General features: G+C 38.4%; 1 protein-coding gene across 4 annotated transcripts in view; it reads left to right on the top strand.

Annotated features, from left to right (window-relative positions):
• The window catches only part of NME8 (NME/NM23 family member 8), a 60,963-nt gene extending 47,993 nt beyond the window's left edge, over positions 1-12,970 (top strand). For all 4 annotated transcript variants that reach the window (XM_031951996.1, XM_031951990.1, XM_031952006.1 and 1 more), the window contains 5 exons: positions 6,078-6,173; positions 7,628-7,779; positions 10,976-11,120; positions 11,811-12,052; positions 12,795-12,970. In XM_031951996.1, the coding sequence (XP_031807856.1) occupies positions 6,078-6,173; positions 7,628-7,779; positions 10,976-11,120; positions 11,811-12,051 (634 nt within the window). In that variant the 3' untranslated portion in view covers position 12,052; positions 12,795-12,970. The remainder of the gene's footprint in view (positions 1-6,077; positions 6,174-7,627; positions 7,780-10,975; positions 11,121-11,810; positions 12,053-12,794) is intronic.
• The last annotated feature ends 1,869 nt before the right edge of the window (positions 12,971-14,839 follow it).

The raw sequence follows: 14,839 nt of genomic DNA, 5'->3' as shown, positions 1-14,839 counted from the left end.
AATTGTGTTCAATGTCGACATCCATGTGTATGTGATCCTGTGAGTCCATGAAAAGGAGCCGCTAGTGAGATCATGGTCATCACTTGTATCTTGCCTGCTTCCCATCCCTTTTCCTGAGGCTTTGCCTGTACTGGGTCATCGTTAGGTTTCTCTAGCACCTAAGTCACTTTCTCTTTTCAAAATGTGGTTGCATGTGATCATTTTCTGCATAGCTATAACAGAGAGCAAATTTTGAAAGAGAGAGAGAGAGAGAGAGAGAGACAGAGAGAGAGAGAGGAGAGAGAGAGAGAGACAGAGAGATAGACAGAGAGAAAGAAAGAAATGAGGGGGACACAGAGAGTGAGTACACACATATGCATGTGTATGTGTGTGTACATGTGTGCAAGCACGATCTTATTCTCCTCTTCAGGCATTATTGCACCATCACCACCAACCTGTGTCATCTGTTGTTCCTATCAGTTATCACTTGGCTTTCCCCCTCTGTGGTGAAAGGCAGATGCCTCAAAATGCAGAGCATTCTTGCCTTGATGTTTTGCCCAAGTACTTTCCAAGATTTTGTCCTCCATGTCATATCTGAGTTGGCACTAATCAAGCCTCCCATGAATCCTATTGAGATTCTCCATCACCTTGTCATTCTTCATCATCACAGTCTGTTTGATTCAGGGAAGACGGATATGTACATGTAGGTAGAGGCAATAACCTTGAACAAATATACACTCACATGTGAACTTTGGCCTTGCTCTAATATTCTTTATATGTGAAAAATGTGAATGCATTACAAGCCTGAAACTCAGTTCTGTGTTGGTTTTGTGTTCTGTTTTCCCTCCTTAACACTGTAAGCGAATCATAACTTCTTCCTTTCTGAGAATGATTTTTCACACCCTCTCAGCCATTCTCCCCCAACTGCTTGTTTTCAAGGCGTTATAAAAGGTCAAATAGGTATAGAAATTCACACATCATATCCATAATGGATTCTTCTGATCTTGTTCCTCTATATACTTTTCTTTCTTTAAAATATATATTTAATTTTAACATTCATTTTTATAAATTTTAAGTGCTCGATTCTCTCCCTCACCCATTGAGAAAGCAAGTAATATGGTATCAAGCATACTAGTATATACTTTTTTAGAACTCTTCCAGAATCATTTCATCTTCATCCCAATAAAGAAGTGTTATTGCATATAGCAGTCATCTCTGATTATTAGCCTTTACAAATTGACAGTATCTTCTAAATACTGGATTCATATCTTCATTGTGTTGGCTCATAATCCTCCGGGGCAGCAATTGCAGAATTCACACCCAGTTCTCACCCAGGTAAAAGTCTAAGCCTCTCAGAGTTTACCTAGCTGGAAACACTCCGATTCTACTTAAGGACATGGCCGTAGACAATTGGACTAAACTAAAAGGAATCCTGTTTACAAAATATGACCAGTGATGGTGGCTAGTCCCAGAAGACATAACTGATGGGAAGGAGATAGGAAAAAAAAAGAAGATTCTCCCCTCCAACTACTGTGCCCCAAAAGACAGAAGGAGAGAAGTTACTACCTATAAGGCTCTTCTTCAAATCTGTTTTCTGGGGAAACTGACCCTGCCTGAAGGAAAGAGGGGAATCTAGTTGTTTTTCATCCCGATGGGGAGGAAGGAGGGAAATGAAGTGTAAGAATCCTGAAACGTCCAATTCCTTTGACTTCATGTCAATTCATGGGATCTTAGATCTAGAGCTGGAATGGACCATTTTATTTTACATCTGAGTAAACCGGGACCCAGAGTGTTCAATAACTTTTCCAAGATCACAGTGATTGTAGAAAGTTCTACAAATGTAGAAGCAAAATTGGAAGCAAGGTCCCAGAATTCTATGATTTAAGAGTTGGAAATCTAGGATGTGCTAGGATGGTCAAAGGATGTTGCTAATCTTAGCATCTTTTGAATCCAAAGCCTATGTGAAAGTAATCCCCATTGTAGATGGTGCTCCTAGCACCACGGGCTTCCATGGTCAGAGTGAGTCATAAAACATTCTATAAACACTGGGCATAGGTATCATGATGCCAAATACAAAATCAGCTTAGCCAAAATTACATCATTTTTTTCTGGTTCAAAGAAGAATGGGGTATACAAAGGTAGAATATTTCTAGTGAAAATAATCATCTCCTTTAGTTTCTCTAAAGAAGGAAATTTTTAAAAATCAAGGCATATATGAGTGTGAAATATTTTTCTGAGCCAAAGGGTTCTTTTCTTTTCTTTTTGTTATTGTTGTTGTTTCTTCTTTTTGCTTAGAGATAGGAAGAATTGACATGAGAGATGTGAAGATTGTTTTGTCATTAAATAATCCACATTCAAGGAATTCTCATAACCACAATAAAAATGATTTCCATTTTTTGCTAGTGCTTTAGTGTTTGTAAAGCACAATCTTTACAACAGTCCTCTGAAGGAAGTATTACAAGTGTCATCAGTTCCTATTTACAGTTGAGGAAATGGAGGCATGGTTGAGTTAGGTGGCTTTCCCAGAATTACACAGTACATAAAAGTGTGCAATTGAGGAGTGCCAAAGGATTCCTCCCTTCCCCTTTATCCTGAGCTGATGGGATCTTAAGTCTCAGCTATATTTTGGAAGTTACACAAAGCCTTAGATTCCCCAGCTAATTCATATAATTAGGAATTTCAGTGACTCAACAACTCAGTAATAGGTATTCTATATTAAATGTCACTTGGGAATTATTTCAAGTCTATATCAAGTTTGACTGTTTTTAAAATTGTTTCCAGCTCAGTCATTGATATACTGCATTTATTTTATATTGCCCAAACACCCTTCTCTCCTTCCTCTCTTCTCTGTCCATTAGCATCTTTTCAATTTCACCTTCTCCATGAAATTCCCCCAGTTCCTCAGTGACTCACTCCTTCTCACCTAATTGTACTGTTTTACTCTTTTTCTAAAGTGATCAAGTTCTTTTTCTTTTTCTTTTTTTTAAATTTAATAGCCTTTTATTTACAGGTTATATGCATGGGTAACTTTACAGCATTAACAATTGCCAAACCTCTTGTTCCAATTTTTCACCTCTTACCCCCCCCACCCCCTCCCCTAGATGGCAGGATGACCAGTAGATGTTAAATACATTAAAATATAAATTAGATACACAATAAGTATACATGACCAAACCGTTATTTTGCTGTACAAAAAGAATCAGATTCTGAAATATTGTACAATTAGCTTGTGAAGGAAATCAAAAATGCAGGTGTGCATAAATATAGGGATTGGGAATTCAATGTAATGGTTTTTAGTCATCTCCCAGAGTTCTTTTTCTGGGCATAGCTGGTTCAGTTCATTACTGCTCCATTGGAAATGATTTGGTTGATCTCGTTGCTGAGGATGGCCTGGTCCATCAGAACTGGTCATCATATAGTATTGTTGTTGAAGTATATAATGATCTCCTGGTCCTGCTCATTTCACTCAGCATCAGTTCGTGTAAGTCTCTCCAGGCCTTTCTGAAATCATCCTGTTGGTCATTTCTTACAGAACAGTAATATTCCATAATATTCATATACCACAATTTATTCAGCCATTCTCCAACTGATGGACATCCATTCAGTTTCCAGTTTCTAGCCACTACAAAAAGGGCTGCCACAAACATTCGTGCACATACAGGTCCCTTTCCCTTCTTTATAATCTCTTTGGGATATAATCCCAGTAGTAACACTGCTGGATCAAAGGGTATGCACAGTTTGATAACTTTTTGAGCATAGTTCCAAACTACTCTCCAAAATGGTTGGATTCGTTCACAACTCCACCAACAATGCATCAATGTCCCAGTTTTCCCACATCCCCTCCAACAATCATCATTATTTTTTCCTGTCATCTTAGCCAATCTGACAGGTGTGTAGTGGTATCTTAGAGTTGTCTTAATTTGCATTTCTCTGATTAATAATGACTTGGAGCATCTTTTCATATGACTAGAAATAGTTTCAATTTCTTCATCTGAGAATTGTCTGTTCATATCCTTTGACCATTTTTCAATTGGAGAATGGCTTGATTTTTTATAAATTAGAGTTAATTCTCTATATATTTTGGAAATGAGGCCTTTATCAGAACCTTTGACTGTAAAAATATTTTCCCAGTTTATTGCTTCCCTTCTAATCTTGTCTGCATTAGTTTTGTTTGTACAAAAACTTTTCAGTTTGGTATAATCGAAATTTTCTATTTTGTGATCAGTAATGATCTCTAGTTCTGCTTTGGTCATAAAGTCCTTCCCCTTCCACAGGTCTGAAAGAAGTGATCAAGTTCTAACTTGTATCTAATCTATCTGTATATAGACCTTCTCCTTTTCTAGATTCAGTCAATCTGTCAACAAGCATTAGGTGCCTATTGTGTGCCTGGTTTTTGCTAGATACTGGGGATACAAAGAAAGTCAAAACCCCCTCTCCTTTAAGAAGCTCCCAATCTATTGAGGTAGATAATATGAAAAGAGCTGTGTGCAAGCAAGACACAAGATTAATTGAAGATAGGCAGTAAGATTAAGGAAGACTGGGAAAGTTAAGCCTTTAACTGAGACTTGAAGAAAGACAAGTATGAGAATGCTGGAATTGTGAAATAGCATATCCTAAGTGAACAACAACACAGCCAATGTCACTTAGATTGTAGAATACATGGAGGGGAGAAGAAGATTGAAAAGGTAAGAAGAGGTCAGGTTATGGAAGGCTTTGAAAGCCAAATAGAATATAGCATCAAAGGCTGCAAAGAAAGAAGGATGAAGATCAAGAAGAGGCCATTCAATTTGCCAATTAAAAGATCATTAGTAATTTTGGAGACAACAGTTTCAGTTGAATAATGACTTCAATACTGGATTATAGACAGTTAAGAGACTGGGAAGAAAGTAAGTGGATCACTAAGTGTAGATGGCTTTTTCAAGGAGTTTAGGCACAAAAAGGGAAGAGAGTTATGGAATGATAGCTAGCAAGGATGAAAGGATCTCTTGAGGATTTTTGAGAATGGAAGAGACATGGACATGTTTATATATGACAGGAAGGCACTTGGTAAGTAGGAAGATCCGAGATAAATGAGAGAGTAAGGAAGAGAAGGAGGAACAATCTACTGAAGAAGATGGGATGGTGTAATGGGCTGAGGTTTGAGTTGATGCGCTGAGGTCCCAAGTACGTGAGGCTAAATAGTAATTGGGCTATACTCTATTAATATACATGATTGGATAAAGAATGGTCCCTGCCCACTCTCTGTGCAAGTCCTGATGTGTTGTATAGGAAATGACGATTTTGGTGGGTGGAGGCAGAGAGAGACAGGAAGGGAAGCTGGGAGAGATTGGCCTGGGTTCGATACTCCTAGTTGCTGGTCGTGTGACTGCTGATCTAGCTAGCTTCTTGACTCAGCTACACACATTGCTATTGCCCATTCTCTTCCACCTCCGATCCTTCTTCACTGAGAATAAAGACTGACGATTTTCCCCTAACCCGAATTCCTAACTCCGGCTGATTTTAAAATACGTGATCTTCACAGGATGGTATGGAATCACTGATGTATGTAGAGAGTTCAAGTTCCTTGAAGATAGGGCCTATGTCCTAGCTATCTTTATATTTACCTCATTATCTCATTTATACATTGAACAAAGTTCATGTTTATTGAGTAAATGAATGAATGAGAATAGTGATAAATTCTTAGCCTGGGATTTCACTGGTAGAGGGAATTCACAGATGAGGAAATTCCTTCCACCATTGGGGTGTGGCATCTTCTCTGCAACTTAGAATCTCAGAGTTGCCTAGTCACTGGGAAGTTAAATGACTTGTCCAGGTCCACCTAGACGGTATATCAGAAGCAGGATTTGACCACAGGTTTTCCTGGCTTTAAGGACTATTCTCTATCATAGTATATGATCTCTGTGTCTCTTTCTGTTTCTATTTCTATCTCTCTATGTCTCTGTCTTCCTCCTTTCCTCCCTTTCTTCTTCCCCATACTGAAAAACCTATATACAATGAGCTATGACATGTGTTTTATGAGTTGAATTTCCTTTTCGGTATATAATTATTTCCCTCTCTTCTCCACCCTTGTCTCCATTTCCCTCTCCATTTCCCCCCAGTGCTCCAGTTGTAGTGCTTTCTTTAGAACGGGCAAATGCCGTGCGTCACTGGCGATATATACTGTATCCAACAGCTGAAGACGAAATCCCCACCAGGTAATTTCCAACTTTTTCTAGTGGGTAGGAAGGGATCGCATAAAAGTCATTTGATAGTTAGGAGAGGGGTTGCTAAGGAGTAGGTTGTGACTTGCTTCAATATCACCTTGGACATTCCTAGGTTGGCTCCCTGGCACTAACAGGGAGACTAAGTGTAACCACAATACTTGGTTGAAAACTTGGCATTGAATGACTCAATGCTCAGCCTAGGGCTTCTCCGGATGCACAACGGGAATTCATCTGCTCTCTATTTGCTAGAAGCCTCTTCAAGACAGTTGTCAGAAACCATCTTCTGGCCCCTAATTTAGACAAAGTTTGATGACCATGTGACTGTTATCGACCAGCTGGGGAACTTTCTTCTGTGGTATATAAGTAATACATCCATTTACTAAGTTATTTCTTCATGGACTCATAAAATATTAATATCTCTTTGACCTAAAGATTTCCCTGCTAGGCATATATACCTCAAGTAGGTAAAAATAGGAGGAAAAGGGATCTAATGGTCTAAAATGTTTATAGCAGCAAAGAGCTGGAAGCAAGGTGGGTGTCCATCACTTGGAAATGAACTGTGGTACTTGAATAGAATGGAATTATTAATACTATGTTGTAAAAAGCAATGAACATGACAAAATTAAGGAATCAACCGAGAAAATAGATCCACGTTGTCCCTAAAATCTTAATGCAGTTTTAAGCTAAAACCAGCTTTAAAGATTATAAGCTATAACTGCATCATTATTTTTGGGACAGCCTGGATTCAATGAAGAGTCAGGAATATAAGTGAAAACATAACAATAACAACATTTGAAAGGAAATCCTGGGTAATTATAATGCTTCACCTTGGTCTAAAACAAGACAGAGGAAAGTATTTCCACTCTTTCTCTTCTGGGAAGAGATGGGGGAAATTTAGATCTGGAACATGGCATATACTGCTAGACTTGGTTGATTATTTGGTCAGTTCTCCCGAGCTGCTTTTTATTTTCTCTGCCCTTATTTTCTATTTTTCTTTCATGAGGAATGACTCTCACCTTGAAAATGAAGGTTATGCAAAAACAAAAGATACCAAGAATTTTTTAAAATTGCCCATATATAAAAAATTACCCTGGTATAGGTTCTGTCAATAAAAAGTTATTTAATTAAAAAAAAAAAAGAAAAAAGAAATAAAATAAAATAAAATAAAATACTTTATTAACTTCAAAAAAAAATAAAGTTGCCCATATGCCATCTCCAGAGATATTATACACCCCGCACTGATGAAGTAGATTTTTTGAACCCAAGTTCAAAATGTTTAATCCCTTTTAGATTTCAGCTTATTTGTCCCACTGCTCATTTGACCCAAGGTAAAGTAAAGGTCTTTTTTGACCCCCAAAACCTGGTTACCAAGGACATCAGTTTCTCTGTTGATAAGAAGGGGCTTCTCAGAGTTGGACTTTTAAGATTCTTCTTCTTTTTAAAAGTTTGCGGGAGATTCTTGGCCCAGAAAATACTCTGTTTAATCAACTGCATGGAAAGGATACCCCAGATGCCGCAACTGAAGAAACTCGCTTCTTCTTTCCTTTTGAATACACTGTGGCATTGATCAAGCCCCATGCCTTCCAAGATCTGAGAGGTGAGTATTTAAATACACAAGTCAAATTCAGTGGAGTTTGTGGGTCCCATTAGATTATGATCCTCTCCTCTACCCTCCATTAATTTGTTTCATATTTTGATACATTATCTCTTAACACCCTCATTTTAAAAAATGCTTTTGATATATGTCAACCCTTCCATCCTCCCCCCCCCAAAGTTATGAGAACCATGAAGTTCCCCTGCCTAGAGGAAGTTTAAGTTTTATGTTTAAGTGTAAATTAATAGACTGAGGATAAGGGCTGGATGGGGATTTTAATTTGAGTTCAAAATTCATCTCTTATGCTTGCTATATATTTGACTCCCTTGACCTCAGTTCCGTCAACTCTTAAATGAGAGGGATAGTGTAGACAGTATCTGCTAGTTAGCTAGAATATTCATTCATAGATCATTTGGTTTGTGGCAGCCATTATGCTAAACATTAGAGGTATAAATACAAGATAGTCCCTACCCTCAAGAAGCTTATGTTCTAATGGAGGAGGGCAATGCATAAAGGGGAATTCGGCTTGTGGGCAAGAATATGGGCAAGAATCCTGGGTAAAGAGACACAGAAGTCCAGGGAGTGAGTTGAGAAGAGAATGAAGAGGCTGAAGGTCCCTTCTGAAATGGGGCTCAAGGCCAGGTAGTTACCACATGAGAGAGTAGAGGAATCATGGTCGGGGAGAATGGGGCTTTGAGGCTTCCGGCCATTGTTTCTTGTTAACCTCCCTCCATTTATGTGCATGCTCATATGAGAAGACTTAATTCCTTCCAGCTTTGGACAATAACTGCTTTTAAAAATTGTTAAATAGTTTTAAGAGAACCATTGTCCAAGAATCAGATTTTTTTAAAAAAATGGGGCATGTGTATATATTATGGCCAGTGTCTTCACACTAATTTGGTTATGAGATTAAAACCATTCTTCATTGTTCTAAGAAATACTGAAGATACCATCTGAGGGAGGGGGGAAGTGGATGTACAATTGTTATATCAAAGGAGGCAACAGTACTCTAGCAGTATCTTTCCATTGCTAGTGATCTGAAGTTTCATGATGTACTTTATGCTCATAACTGATATAGTTAGAGAATTAGTACTGAATTTATAGCATCAGTAGGACAGAAAACTTGATATATTTTATGCATGTTAAATAAAGAAATGGTATTTTTCTATAGAGAATGGAAATTGGAAGTCAATTGTTGTATTCCAAAATAGAATCTTGAAACTTTGGTAATTTTTATTTAAATTTTGTTAGGAGGCTTAGAGTTATCAGTTAATTTATCTTCTAATATACTGTTATATATCTAAGTTGTCAGTGGATGAGAGATCAACTAATAGCTCTGCTAATAAATGATTTATTTTTCTTCAATAAAGTTACAGAGTGAAAGAGGGAAAGAGGGAGAGGGAGAGTGAAAGAAAGAGAGGGAGAGAAGGAGAGATGGGGAGAGAGAGACTGGACATTGACTGCATGGACATGCCTATTAATAACTCCTTGAAAGAATAAGAGAACCTCTTGAATATTTGTCCAAGTCATTATTCTGGGTATTTTATTGAAAATGAGTGATTAGATCCCTCTCTGGGAAGGTCTTGTTTGGCTCAGTTTATCCTGGAATGGATGGGACTTTCTCCTTTGTTCTGGTCCTATAAAGAAAGGGGGCAATGTGTGGTACTTGAGACAGTGTGTGAGGAAAGAATTCTGAAAGAACCAAGCAGAAACAATCTCAATCTCTCTCTCTCTCTCTCTCTCTCTCTCTCTCTCTCTCTCTCTCTCTCTCTCTCTCTCTCTCTTCCTCCTCTGCTTTTGTCTCTCTCTGTCTGTCTCAGATAGTCTCTTTTGCTCTGGATGTCTCTCAGACCTATCCCTAGACCTCTCCAATAACTTAATGCTTCCCAGGGCATCTGTCCCCTCTATCCAGGAGCTTGAGTCATATGACTTCTCTCTCTCCTGAGCCCACATGGTTCAGACGCTTCACCATTCCCTCCTAATGCCACCTCTCAGACCCCTTCAATGAGGGCTACTTGACACCAACATGGTTCATTGGTGTCTCAGAGTATGAGTGGTGGAGACTACACAGATAACCAGGCTTCCTCCTCTGAATCCTATGGTCTAATGGACCACATTATTTCTGGCTATGGGAACAATATTTTAGGAAGGACATTAATAAGCTCTAGCATGCTCAAAGGAGCCCAATCATCATGGTGACAGTCCTTGAGATCTTTCCATGGGAAATGTTAAAGGAACTAGGAATGTTTCCTTAGGAGAAGAGAAGAACAGGAATTTTATGGAATTTAAGTGCTCTATGGAATCATACATTTTAAAGCTGGGAGGCATCTTGGAGACCATTTAGTGCAACTCCCTCATTTTATTAGAAGAGGAAATTTGAGGCTTTGAGAGGAAGTGACCTACCCAAGTTTGCACAGATAGTAAATGACTTAGGATTTAATTTTGGATCCTCTCACTTTGAATTCATTTGAAGAGCTGTTATGGGGAAGAGAAAAGGTTAGTGGCTCTGAAGTCATGATTCTGTGGTCCTATGAATTTGTCTTGTTTGGTTCAAGATGGAACAACAGATGATATAAGGAAACTCTCCCTAACATGTTGAGCTATCCAAAATGGAATGGGCTGTCCTAGGAGGTAGTGGATTGCCTATAACTGGATAGCTTTAGTTCACAGCTAGTTGCCCATCATATCACAAGGTATACTTTGAGTCAAATGGACAATTCTTGTTCAGTTACCCCATAACTGAACAAGATGGCTCCTAAGGTCCTTCCATATTCAGTGATCTATCATATACAGTCTTCCACATTCTGGTGTCTTGATTGCCATTCTAGCTGTTCTCCCCCAATTCCCCTCCCCCTTCATCCCAGCCTTTAAATCTTTCTCTCTTCTGTATCTTGTGTAGAGATGTTCCTTTCTCCTTTTCCTGTCTCTTATAACAGGGAGAGAAGTCTTCACTCTGTTGTGCACTTGCTCTCTTGAACCATCCAATAGGCAGGGAGACATTCATGTCTGGAGCTTGGAGGGTGGCTGGAATTGAAGATGCATTTGAAGGGGTGATGCAACCACAGGTTTATAGCATCTTAAATTGGTTTGTAAAACAGAATTATTCCCCTCCCCTTTTCCCAAGTTTAAGTCCACCTGAATAATTGAAGGAAAGTAAAAGCAGTTAGAAAGCCAACCGGATGTTTGTTTTCCCATCCAGGGAATATCATAAGACAGATTCAAGAAGCAGGTTATTCATTGTCCCACATGAAGGAAATCCAGTTAACTGCAGACAAGGTTGCAACACTTTATTCGGCTCATAAAGAAAAGGACTTTTATGAAGACTTAGTGTATTCCATGACTGAGTGAGTACTTCTTTTCTTTTCTAAAATCTATTGATATTTTGGAAAAATCTGTGACAGAAAAAAAAAAACAACTTGGGTTGACAAAAATGGAGTTTTTTCATGTTTTACTTGTTAATAGTAGGAATCGAAGCCTTTAAAAATAATGTCTGATCCTTTTTTTGAAGAGGGAGAACAGGCAGAAAGCACAGATTCAGCATCCTGTGAGAAGTCCATTGGTGAGATTATGGCAGAAGACCATCACAGAAAGGGCAGAGTGGGAAAGATTTCACAGAGAAGGGGTTTGACTTTAAAGAATCAAATATGCCATACCAGGGAGAGGATTTGTTTGCCAATAGGAAGGAGTATATTTAGAGAGCCCTTAAATACAACAAATAAAATAATCTATGAATTAGAATACGTAGATAAGATATGATTTCACTAGCTGTTTATCAGTGCCACTGCTCCAAACTTTATATTTTAAATTTGAACATTTCAATATTTGAACCTAGGAGATGTAGTGTACTCTTAACTAGAAGAGTTGAGTTCAAGTCCCACCACTGACAGTTTTGACTAGGATTTGAACAAAGATGTTGGGGTTGGATTGTTGAAGTCAGCCAAAAAATCATCAGTAGAGGACATCTGTAATCTGTCATATGGTTTATATTGGGACAAGAATGATCCTGTAATGGTTTTTTTTTTTTTTATTTCCAGGGGTCCCTGCATGGCCATGATCATAGGTAAAGAGAACGCATTGGAAGATTGGAGACGCTTTGCTGGCCCAACAGACCCCGAAGAAGCAAAAAAGGTTGCCCCCAAATCTATCCGGGCTCTCTTTGGGAAGGACATCTTGAACAACGCAGTACATGTGTCATCTAACAAAGAACACGCCATAAAGACCATCGAGCTATTATTTGGCGACATTGATTTGGATTTTGAGGAGCAGGAAGTCTAAGGTTCAAAGCCTTCAAGTCTCTTATTTTCTTTTCTAGATTGTTCAGTTTTTCAGGACTGCCCACAAAGCAGGCTTACCAAAAGCACCTGTTAAGAATTGTAGATCTAGAGTTGGAAGGGATCATTGAATCCAAATATTCATTTTACAGGTGAGGGCACAGCCAGGCTGAGTGCCCAAGATCACACAGCATCATGCATGTAAAGCAAAATAGAAATACAGCTCTTTCTTACTCTTAAGTCTTTCCCTCTCCCTAGCCCCCACAGCCTGCACCTTCACCTTCGGCAGATCCAAAATTATCATTGTGCAAAATCTCATAGTTGGAAGGGAATCCAACCTAGGCAACCTGAAGCATGAAGCTCCCACTCAACTCTCCTCACCAATGATCATCTAGCTTTAGCTTAAAGAATCCCAGTAATGGGGGAACTCACTATCCTGTGAGATAGAGAGCTTTTCCTTTGAAAAATTGAAATTTGTCTCCTGTAGAGGGCATAATTTTGGAGAAGTGTACTTGAAACAAGATGTTAACTCAGTGGAATTGATGAGGCAATGGTTATCTAGTTTACATATACTTAAGTCCTACCTAGTTTCCCATCACCAAAGCATGATGGCTTTTTTTTGTATGCAGATAAGTGGATTTTTTTTTTCTACTGCAGATAGGATGTAAATATGAAAACAGACAGGAGTGTTAAGGAATAGGCTGTCACGGAGATATTGTGAATGGCTTCATTTTTTCTTCCCCACAGCTCCCAGCAGATATTGCTCTATTTCATCAACATGTGCTACAGAAGTGAAATATGTGGTGTACCTTCCTCCTGCAACAATAGGACAACAGCCTCTTGGGGGTAAAGGAACAAAGATATCAACATAAATAAAACAAAAAAAAAAATGAAACAATCCTCTCAAACAGGAAAAAACTCAACAAACTTTTCCTGCTTTGGTTTTATGGGACAATTGCTGGGCCTTATAAACATAAAATAGGAAATGATCAGTGTAGTGGTGAACATTAAACCCAGGCTGATGAGGTTATGAGCAAGATTGTAGAGAGAAAACATAAAAAAGGGACAGGACGGATCCCTGGGAGACACCTGGAGGCAGAAGGTGGGTAACAGACTTGCAAAGAGGGATCCAAGAAAGAAAAGAACTCCTCTTATCATTGCTGGCCCTAGATGACAGTACTGGTGTATTCTTCCATGATCATGTCTCTGAAATTGGAAAGTGAAAAAAAAATCATCCCACAAAAATCACCTTTAAGAAATCTTTCCAAAGTTAGGTTGGTGCAATTAACCACCAAAGTCTTCCTCTCATTCAGTTTGCTCTAGGAAAAATGTTAATACATATTTGAAGAGACACTTCCCAATACTTTTTTGAACTATCAAATTTTCCAACTTGCTATGGAGCTAACAGTGACTTTGGTCAAGCCCTTCTCCCTTTCTGTGCCTCAGTTTTCTTCTCTGTAAAATGAAGAGATTGGAGTAGAATAGATGTTTCCAAAGCTGTTCTCTAGCACTGATGATCTTTGACTCTATGATACTAAATTAGTAAAATAAACCCAAAGATCACTTCATTGACTCCCTTATAGGATTCACAGCAGATTGGGATCTACCATTTCTCACACCCTCTTGGGGCCCTGGCAAGTTATTTACCCTTTTGAGTTTCGGTGGCTTCAAGTTTAAAATGGAAATTAATAGTGACTCTGGTACTTTACTTTTCATTTGATTGTCACTGTTTTTATTTTGGGGTTTGGATTTGTGATTATAGTGGTGTAGGGAATTACCAATGAAGAACCTTTCTCTATCAATGCAGATGGGTGCCTCCCCTCCATCTTAAGTGTTTTAACTGTCTGAGGCAGCAAAAGGTTGAATGTTTTGCCCAGGATCACGTAGCTAGTATCCATCATCATCATCATTATTATTCAATACGATTTTGGTTCATCAACTTATTGTTTCTACCTGGTTGGAATCACGTATCTGACCAACTGGAGAACTGATGCAGCCATTTCAATAGTCTCCCCAAGTAAAATCACATCATAATATCTCACCAGTAGATGGCACATGCTGACCTAGTTAAAGCCCATGGGTGTGTCCATTTAGCACTTGTTTGGGAATAATGGAGAATCATTTATAGAATCCCTGGTTTTGAGCTGGATGGGATCATTTTACAGATGAAAATATTGAGATTCATTGAGGTGAAATGGCTTTATCTGAGTTGGGAGTATAGTGGAGAAGGTGTGGTCTTTATGATCAGAGCCTATAGGCTGAAAGTCCAGCTCTACTGTGTCCTATCTGTGTGACCTGGGACCTCAGTTTTCTCTTCTGTACAATGAGAACATCAGACTTGTTGACCTTTTAAGGTCTTTTCCAGCTGTAAATTCAGTAAGCTACAAGTCATCCACAGTTATACAAATAGAGTCAACACTGGCATTCAAATGCAAATTTTTCTTTTAAAATTTTTATTGATATATTTTGTTTTTTCCATCATTTTCATTTTTGAATATATCCCTCCCCTAGCCCCTTTCTAATGAGAAATCCCTTATAACATATTTAAAAACTAAAAAAGAATTGGAAGGGAAACACAGTTTTACAAAATTAGCCAATTCATCAAGTGGGTCTGGAAGTATATACAGTATTTCAGATCTGTTACTCCATCTCTGCAAAAATGGGAGGGAAGATTTTTTTTTTAACTATTCCCTAGACATAAGCTTTTGTTTTATATAGCACTTCCTAGTTATAGATATAGCAATTCCTCTACAGTTGCTACTCTCTTATGAAGACAAAATATTACACAATAG

Source organism: Sarcophilus harrisii, chromosome 1 (assembly GCF_902635505.1).
Source record: "Sarcophilus harrisii chromosome 1, mSarHar1.11, whole genome shotgun sequence".
Taxonomy (NCBI): Eukaryota; Metazoa; Chordata; class Mammalia; order Dasyuromorphia; family Dasyuridae; genus Sarcophilus; species Sarcophilus harrisii.
Note: the sequence above shows the minus strand (reverse complement) of the source record. Positions and strands in the feature narration are given on the sequence as shown.